Here is a 9,784-nt window from a genome sequence, read left to right as displayed (position 1 = left end):
AACAACACAGTTCAAAAGCATCAATTCTTTGGCACTCAGCTTTCTTTATAGTCCAACTCTCACATTCAAACATGACTACTGGAAAAACCATAGCTTTGACTAGACAGACTTTTGTCGGCAAAGTAATGTCTCTGCTTTCTAATATGCTGTCTAGGTTGGTCATAGCTTTTCTTCCAAGGAGCAAGCATCTTTTAATTTCATGGCTGCAGTCACACAAAAAAATAAAGTCCGTCACTGTTTCCATTGCTTCCCCATCTATTTGCCATGAAGTGATGGGACCAGATGCCATGATCTTAGTTTTCTGAATGTTGAGTTTTAAGCCAACCTTTTCACAGTCTGTCCTTTGTATCAATTTAAGTAACTCCTCCTTTTGGACATCGCTCCTCCACTAACTTATATGCCTGCATGTTTCTACTTATTGTGGATTAGGCTGAAGTACTTTCCCAGGCAGGCTTTTGAGTCTCATGTAAAGTCATGAATTTGGCTAAAAATGTATATCACAGTGATGGGTAGCTTGAGCCAACATATCTCCTAAATACTTTCTGATTTCCTTCATTTCCTTCAATCATAGAACATTTGTCTGATTTCTCTCTTTAGACTTAAGGCACTTAAGACCATGACCATCAAGTACACTGGTTAAGAATTTAGGCTCTGGAGAAAGATTGCCTGGATTCAGAATCAGACTCTGCAATGTCCTAATTTTGTGACATTAGATGACTCGCTAATCTATGCCTTAGTGTTGTCATCTGCAAAATGGAGGTGATAAAGTACTTATAGAGTTACTGTTAAGATCAAATGACAGAAGCTAAAGAAAGCATTTTGCATGGTGCCTGGCATATAGCAAGCACTCAAAAGAGAGCTGTTATTATTTTTTAAATATACTTTTATTTACTTTTTACTTTTGGCTGTGCTGGGTCTTCATTGCTGCGAGGGCTTTTCTCTAGTTGTGGCAAGCGGGGACTACTCTCTAGTTGCCATTTGTGAGCTTCTCATTGTGATGGCTTCCCTGTTGCAGAGCATGGGCTTTCGGGTATGTGGGCTTCAGTGGCTGTGGCTCCCAGGTTCTAGAGCACAGGCTCAGTAGTCATGGCACACGGACTTAGTTGGTCTGCAGCATGTGGGATCTTCCTGGATCAGGGGTGGGATGCTTGTCTCCTGCATTGGCAGGTGGATTCTATACTGCTGAGCCACCAGGGAAGACTTGTTATTAGTTTTGAAGGCCGGTACTGTACCATTTATGTCCATAGAGCTACTCACTAAATATTTATGAAATGAATATATGAAGGAAATGTTTGTATCTAAGCTTTGTCATCAAAATTCTTAATCTTAACCCAAAAGTGATTAATAAATAAGCTAAGCATCATGCATACAAATTACACCAATACTGTCACTGGTCACTTGGAGCTTTTTGGAAATGAGGTCATTCTATTTCTACCCAAGCGCTCAGGGAATTATTCTCCCTAGAGGAGGGAGGTCTGAATCAAACAGGACACCTCAATGTTCTTGAAGGCGTCATGACTGACTCTGAGGTAATGTCTTCTTTACATAAATGTGACTGTTAAAAGCAAGGAAACATTAAGGTAACTGTTTCATGTTTTCCAGTAATTTAAGACTACTGGGCCTTCCATTCTGCCAGTGTCACAGACACCTTCATCTCTCTCATCCTGCTCAAGGGGAGGGGCTGTGTTCTTAGGGTGCTTTCCCTTCTCTCCCATAAAAGCTAGACTTTAGTTTAGACTTCACAAACTTCTGTGATTTAAAAGTCAGGTTTTGGACTTACCTGGTGTTCCAGTGGTCTGCCTGCCAAGGTAGCGGACAGACATTCAATCCTTGGTCTGGGAAGATCCCATAGGCCTTGGAGCAACTAAGCCCGGGCACCACAACTACGGAGCCTGTGCTCTAGAACCCTTGAGCCTCTCCGCAACAAGAGAAGCCACTGCAATGAGAAGCCCACTAACCGCAACTAGAGAAAGCCCCGCCCTGTGCAGCAGGGAAGACCCAGCAGAGCCAAAAAGAAGTCAGTTTTTAATAACAAAAGTACCACCACTAGAGGCTTTGATCAGGGGAGAGATAAAGCAGAGTAAAATTATTTAACAAAGGAGGGTTTTTTTCCCAAAGAAATAGTCAACAAGGGAACTGAGGAGCCTAAGACAAGTATCAGAGTAAGAGAAAAAACTGCACCAGACATGCACAGCAGCAAGCTGCCAAATATGTGTGTGTGTGTACGCATGCATGCGTGCTGTGTCTGACTCTGTGCAACCTTATGGACTGTAGCCTGCCAGGCTTCTCTATCCATGGCAAGAATACTGGAGTGGGTTGCCATGCCCTCCTCTGGGGGATCTTCCCGACCCAGGGATTGAACCTGTGTCTCTTACATCTCCTTCATTGGCAGCTGGGTTATTTACTACGAGCGCCACCTGGGAAGCCTGTGTATGTGTATACATATGTAAATAAATAAATGTGCATCCCACTCATTATTACTCATTGCCTCCCTCATTGGCCTCCTGCCTCTTCTAGGGATAGGGAGGCACTGACACAGTATTTTTGTCTTCATAAAGGAAGGCTGGCATCTAGGGAAATGACCTTGATAGACTGAACTATAAATACAATGTTAATCAGAGCAATTTGCTCTTGAATTGTTCCCCCTTTCCCATTATCCCAAAGCAACTCTATGAGAGAGGCAAAAAAGCACATTCACTAGCCACTTAATGAGTGTGCAAGTAAAGGTCAAAGCTTTCAACCCAGTGGGAAGGTAACCTGAGTCCTGCCTCCAGAGAAAAATTTCCCAAGATCGGCTACATCTAAATAGATCCCATAGATCCCCGGGCCAAAGGGTCTCTGTCTCAGTGTCATAGAGCAAGATACTCAGGAAAATAAGGTTAGGGTTTTAAATAACATATAACTATTCATGTTTGCTCCCTAAACAACCCTGAATCCAAGACCAGCCGTCTTACAAATGTCCGTCCTTCAGCATGTCTGGGATGGGGAGAAGCCTAAGAAAGAGGATTGGTCTATTGTCATTAATGGGTAAAGGAAACAGCCACTCATATTCAGAGCCTATTGGTAATAATAAAACAGCACATTACTTTTGTTTGTTGTATACTCTTTGTTGTTAGTGTTAAATGCTCAATTGTGTCCAACTCTTTGTGACCCCATGGACGGTAGCCTGTCAGGTCCCTCTGTCCATGGAATTCTCCAGGCAAGAATACTGGAGTGTGTTGCCATGCCCTCCTCCAGGGAATCTTCCCAACCCAGGGATCGAACCCTCATCTCCTGCGTTGCAGGCATCTGAGCCAGCAGGGAAGCCTATACTCTCTTTGGGTGAGCATTATTTTTCAGGTCAAATAAATGGTTGATTTCAACAACAGCAGCCCTCTAAATATCCTCCAAATAAACCTCATCAAGTGGACATTCCACCTAGTGAAAAGAATATTTTCAGCATAAAGGTTGAACACAAAGAGAAGCCCTTGGTCCTTTGGCCTAAGAGGCTCTGCGGCCAATTTAGCTGCTGCTTTACAAGTCAAAAGCTGGCTTTTCAGCTGCCAGCCCTGGGCCCTCCACGTGAGCCTGGGGAGCTCTGCCTCTAGTGACCCGCTGAGTAATAAAGGTTTGTGGAGTTGCTTTGTTTCTTTTTGTTTTTAAATCAGAGCTAAGCTGACAGTCTACATGAAGATGGGGAGGGCCAGGGCAAGTTAAAATCCACCTCCGGCTCCACAGGGAATGAAGAAGCTGAGGCTCGTTCCTGTCAGCAGGTGTGAGTCAGACACACAGGGAGCAGCCAAATGGAGTAAGAAGGTGCCATTTTGTCATTAATGTTCCCACCACCACCGCACAGAAATGAATAGCTGGAGAAAATGATCCGGGATAAAAGAATGGTCCGGCTGGGAGTCAGACTGAATAGACGGTTCCCACTGAACACTGCTTCGTTATGCAGCTTTTCCTTTCAGGGAGGGATTCCGATTCTTGGTGGAACCAATTGTGACAAGGGAGTGCTGACAACCCTGGGAACCAGTAACGCGGGCCTTTGATTTGTTGCTTTGAAGCCCAGTCCTGTCGCTGAATTGTTAGTCGAGTTAGGCAAGTGAACTTGGCCTCCATGAGTCTGAGTTTTTAAAATCTGGATCTGTAGGCTTTATCTTAGATTAATGTTTATGCATGGTGCCCAAGTTGAGGATACCATCAAGTTAGTTTTTCACCATCCCCCAAACTTCCCCAAGAGTACTCTTTTTTGTCATTTTGTTTTATTTATTTATTTATCTGGGGGCTTCCCTGGTGCCTCCGATGGTAAAGAATTCGCCTGCAATGCAAGAGACCTGGGTTCGACCCCTGGGTTGGGAAGATCCCCGGGAGAAGAGAATGGTACCTATTCTAATATTCTTGCCGGGGAAATCCCATAGACAGAGGAACCTGGCAGTTTACAGTTCATGGGGTTGCAGAGAATCGAACATGACTGAGTGACTAAGCACACACACATACTTATTTACTTGGGCTGCACTGCGTGGCTTGTAGGATCTTCCCTGACCAGGAGTCAAACTCAGGCCCACAGCAGTGAAAGCATGGTGTCCTAACCACTGGGCCACCAGGGAATTCCCTCTTCTTGTTTGTTTCACACTAAGGGTTTGCCTTTCCATCTCTTCTCTTCTGGTCCCTGCCTGGAGGGATAGCCACTGGCTCGATGTTTAGCCCACACTAGAAAAGTATCAAAGGAGCCTAAATAGACTCAGAACAGAATTGTCTCATAACTAGTTTTCTAGTGAAAAAGATCAGAATTTAATCTCACTGCTTCATTCTATCTCATTTATCATTTCTGTATGCTTAACTGTTTCTATATGTTTCTGTAGCTTTAACTGTTTTGTAAGCTAGATGTAGTTCATTCAAAATTAATTTTAAAAGAAGGACCTGCAGTTCATCCCAGAGAGTGGGAGAATTTCTAGAAATCCTTTCAATTGTCACAAAGTCCAGAATTTTAAACAGAAAACCCCACCAAATATTATTTTACAATTCTGTGGTTCTCAACCAAAGTGCACACTGAACATATTTTGGGACCCCACTCTAGATCTACTAAAGCCAAATCTCGGGTCCTTTGGCAAGTGAAATTGGCAAACTTGCTACCATGTGATTCTGATTCCTGCACTTGGAGAACCGCAGAAAAGGTTACTCAGATCAAATGGACCCCAGGTGACCCTGGTGGAGCCTTTTCTTTCTCAAGAGATGCTTATTTCTTCCTTCCAGTTGCTCAGGCCAAGAGCCTTGGCATCATCCTTAACTTTTATTCTCACACCTCACATCCAATCCATCAACAAATCTTGTGGGCTCTGTCTACTTTCAAAATGCTTCTAAGAAAAATAAATGTGTTCATATACTTAGGATTCATCACTTTTGCTGATACCCTAATACAGTCTTTTTTCCTATCAAGAAGCTATAGTGATTCTTTAAAATTAATCATTTCGTTTCTTTGCTCCAAAACCTCCTGTGGTTCCCCTTTCAGTGACAGTAAAAGACAAAGTCCTGACCTTAGCATTCAGGGCCCTGCTGACCTAGACCCTGCCACCTGTCTGCCCTCTCCTCCTATGCTCTGCTTCTCCAGCCACAGTGGCCTCTTTGCTCCTTTTAGCACATTCTCATCTCAGGTCCTGCACATTTGCTCTTCTCTCTTTGAAAACATCTGTCCTCCACAGGCATCTACATGGCTAACTCCATCACCTCCAACAAGTCTTTGTTCATGTGGCCTTTTCCGTGACCTCCTCATGGTTACTCTGACTGATCTTGGGTGGTCTCAGTCTGCAGGAGCTCAAAGCAGGGCTTGGGTTCCCAGCCAGAGATAGAGGCTAGGTCACAGCGGTGAGTGCACCAGAGCCTAGCCACTAGACCAGTGGTCAGTGACAAGGGCCCTGGTCCTTCAGCTTTGCAGAAAAGCATTCCTACAAAGACAGAAAGTAGTGAAGCAAGTGTTTATTAGGAGAAAAAAGAGTACAGTGTGGATAGACACACGGGTGGACTCTGGGACAGAATCACCGAGTTGCAATCTCATGGCAGTTTGAATTACTTTTATGGGGCATTTCTTCCAGGTTTCCTTTGGCCAATCATCTTGATTTGCCTGGTTCACAGTCTCTATTTGGTATATCTCAGGATTCTCCCATGTAGGCACACCCATCTCCTAGCCAAGATGAATTCAACCAAAAATGTGTACGGGTATAGCATCCCTTGACATCACTCACTGTTTGATCTCCAAGAAAACTTTCTGTGCTGTTGTGTGGCTGGGGAGGTCTCCTGACTTCCAGAATGAGAAATATGTGGTCTGGGCAGGGCCCAGTCTCCCCCCTTAATTGTCCTGCTATTCTCTTCTTGGAGTTTCAGTCCACAGAGACTGAATCTCCAATTGCTTTACTCTGGGGGAGGGGAGCACCTAGCTCATGACCACATGAGGTCATGACCTCATGACCACCCCAATTTCCTGTATCCCAACTCTCCCAGTTGCTCTTATTCTGATCTACTTTTCCTTTCTCCCCCAAAGCACTTATCACCTTTCTATAGATAATGTATTTACTGTGTTTTGTTTATTCTTGATCTTCTGTTCCTGGAATATAAGCCCCATAGAGCCATAATCTGTATTTGTTTTGTTTCCTAATGTATCCCGAACTGTGGTTTTGGAGAAGACTCTTGAGAGTCCCTTGGACAGCAAGGAGATCCAACCAGTCCATCCTAAAGGAAATCAGTCCTGAATATTCACTGGAATGCTGAAGCTGAAACTCCAATACTTTTTGCCACCTGATGCGAAGAACTGACTCATTTGAAAAGACCCTGATGCTGGGAAAGATTGAAGGTGGGAGGAGAAGGGGACGACAAAGGATGAGGCGGTTCAATGGCATCATTGACTCAATGGACATGAGCTTGAGTAAACTCTGGGAGTTGGTGATGGACAGGGAGGCCTGGCGTGCTGCAGTCCAAGGGGTTGCAAAGAGTCAGACACGACTGAGCAACTGAACTGAATGAATGTATCCCAAGCCACCAGAACACCAGAATACCAGAGCACATAGTAAATGCTCAATAAATACTTATATCATTTAATGAATACAAATTCCTGAATCCAGAGAGAGCAAACTAAGTGCTGAATGCTGCCTCCACAAAGTTCGATTCTAACTGGGTTTGCTGCTATGGGGACAATCAGAGCCTGTCTGAGATTTTAAGACCTTCGGGTCCTGTTGCCACAAATGTCATGAAGTAGGTTACCCCTGTTTTTCAAATCAAGAGCTGAGAGTTGTTGAACTTCTTCTATGCTGACAACCAACAGCTAAATCAAATTGTTGCTAGAAATTTTACTTTAGCTGCATGTTTGTGTGTTATGTTTTATTACGGAGGAAAAGGAGTGAAACAGAATATGGCTTTAGTCGTAGGACCTCCAGTTTCTACCTGATGGGTAGGGGTCAAATACCAAACTGTGAGAGGGTCCCTCTCTGAAACAAGTTAGTAATAGAAATGCAATTCATTGCAGAGAACTTTTTTTTTTTTAAGAGAGGGAGATTCCACTTCAATATCTATTTTTATTTTATTGGATATTATTTTAATCTCCCCTCAAAATGGTTCGCCCAGCAGGGCAGAGAGATCAAGAGCATCATGGCGGCGATCTGAGGCGGTAGCACTCACCCTCACTGGAAACAGCCTCTGAAACCTTCCCCCTCCCAGGACAATGCTCTTAATTAGCCGCACCATATTTCTCAGAGAACAAAAGCTCCCCACCCCTCACAGGAAAAGCTTTTCCAGGAGATATCTCGTTGGGGAAGCGCCAGGCACACAACAGGGAGAGGAGAACAGACAGGCTGTTCTGGGCTCTGCAAAGAGACGCAAACTCTGGATTCCCGCGGGAGCTACAGAGGTTAGCGGGCACATTTTTTCTCCACGTGACGAGCATGTGCTTCACAAGCCCTGAGGTGACCAACTTCAGAGGCCCCCTTTTCTCCTCCCTCTCCCTTGGCTCCTCCTTGAGGGGGTTAGGGACCTTGGCGGTGGGTGGCAAAATCAGTTGGAACCATCTCCAGAATCGAGCATCTGGGGAGCAGTAGGGAAGGAACTGGGAGTTTATTTCAGGTGACAGACATAGAGCAGGCCCCTATTTTTTCCTGCGACTAGAATAATATTTCTGGAACGGGGAGGCTTGAATCATATGTCTCTTCATATCACTGTGTGGGAAGTCTCAGTTACCAGCCTAACAATGGAAGAGATGTTGGTGCTTTTAGGACTTGGTGGGGGCCCAGCAAAGGAGTCTGGGAGCTTGAGGGGGGAGGAGGGGAGGAGGGGAGGAGGGGGAGGTGGGGGAGGGGGGAGATGGGGGATGGGTGGGGGGGAGAGTGTAAGCAGACAAGGCAATTACCTACCGGCAAAAGGACTGCCTCACCTGAGCCTGTTTAGGGAGCAAAGAGGAGAGGGTGAGTCTTCTTTCCAAAAACAAATTTGCCCTTCTCCCCCTCCCCCGCCCACCCCCATTAAATGTGTTTTTTGAAAAACACTGAGAAAAAAAAAATCTTGTTTAAGTGCCTCTTCCTGAGTAAGTCCACTGTCAGGAAAGGAAAATCCAAACGGCTCAAATAGTCTATTTTTGTGCCCAGAGGCTCCAGGCCCTGCACACAGACTCTTCCTTACCCTGAAGGAAAGGAAACTGGGCGTGAGGCCTCCCTGTCACAGAGGCCGGAACTGAGGAGCTTGTATTACTCGAAGGCCTGGTCCCCGTACAACCTCCATTTTAGGAAATAAAGATACAGTACAGGATGCTTTGGGGCTGGCCTGAGTGGTATTGGTAAAAGAAAAAAAGAAAAAAAGAAAAACTTCTCTGTTCTCTAGGCAAACAATCGTGGCACTAGATTTTAACCGGAAAATTCAATCAGTTGCCTCAGTGTTGTGCTTCTTCGGGTCGTTCAGGTTTATTGCTCTCGCCTGCCTCCTGGCTACCAGGCAGATAAGAATGAGAAGCCTGATTAAGGGTTTTGATACGTAGACCAAGCCAAAGTCCTAAGTCAGTAACAAGCATAATAAAACAGCAGTCACCTAGGTAGATAAGGCCTCCCCTTGTACATTTTGCTTCAACTGTCTACACCATTTGCAAGTTTGTTGTTTCTCCTCTGTACAACCTTTTACCCAGTTCAAGTGTGGTGCTTAGGACATCCAACCAAGGAAATGGGGTTCAGACCACTCCCCCTTCCAATCCAACAAGGCCTTGCCTCCACTCTGCCTTTCCTGAGGACCACAGGGAACACTGCGAAGGGCGGCCAGCTTACAACAGCCACACCTCGCAGGCTATTCCTGTCTCCTCTGCTATCTCCCCTGTGAAGCTGACCTTAAAAAGAAACCTCTGCTTTTAAAGGGTTTCCTGGGGAGTTGGTAACTGGGGATGGAGGAAGGAAACTGGAGAGGTCCAGCTAAAGGCAGAGACTAATTCCTTATTGACTTATTAACAGTGACCCTGGCTCAGGCAGAGCCTCCTAAAATACAGATCTGATCGTGGCACTACCCTTGCTCATAATCCTTCAATGACTCCCCAGTACCCTTAGGATAATGTCTCCATATCCCCCTGAAGGCTCCTCATGAGCTGGCCTTGGCTTGTCTTGCTCTCCCCCACCCCCCACCCCGCCAACACACACACACACACACACACACACTGTGTAGCTGCACATCCCCCGCCCTCCCTGCCCAATTCCACCAGTTGAATTCTACTGAATTTCTTTATAGATCCTTAAATAGCTGCAGCTTCTCTTCCCCAGCTTTCAAGCATGCCTTTCCTTTCTGCTCCTAA

At 45.3% G+C, this 9,784-nt stretch overlaps 1 protein-coding gene across 1 annotated transcript in view; it reads left to right on the top strand.

Moving 5' to 3' along the window:
* Positions 1-1,514: 1,514 nt before the first annotated feature.
* The window catches only part of LOC100299281 (quinone oxidoreductase-like protein 2), a 55,292-nt gene continuing 47,022 nt past the window's right edge, over positions 1,515-9,784 (top strand). The window contains exon 1 of the mRNA XM_015475215.3: positions 1,515-1,529. Within this exon, the coding sequence (XP_015330701.2) occupies positions 1,515-1,529 (15 nt within the window). The remainder of the gene's footprint in view (positions 1,530-9,784) is intronic.

Source organism: Bos taurus, chromosome 16 (genome assembly GCF_002263795.3).
Source record: "Bos taurus isolate L1 Dominette 01449 registration number 42190680 breed Hereford chromosome 16, ARS-UCD2.0, whole genome shotgun sequence".
Classification (NCBI taxonomy): domain Eukaryota; kingdom Metazoa; phylum Chordata; class Mammalia; order Artiodactyla; family Bovidae; genus Bos; species Bos taurus.
Note: the sequence above shows the minus strand (reverse complement) of the source record. Positions and strands in the feature narration are given on the sequence as shown.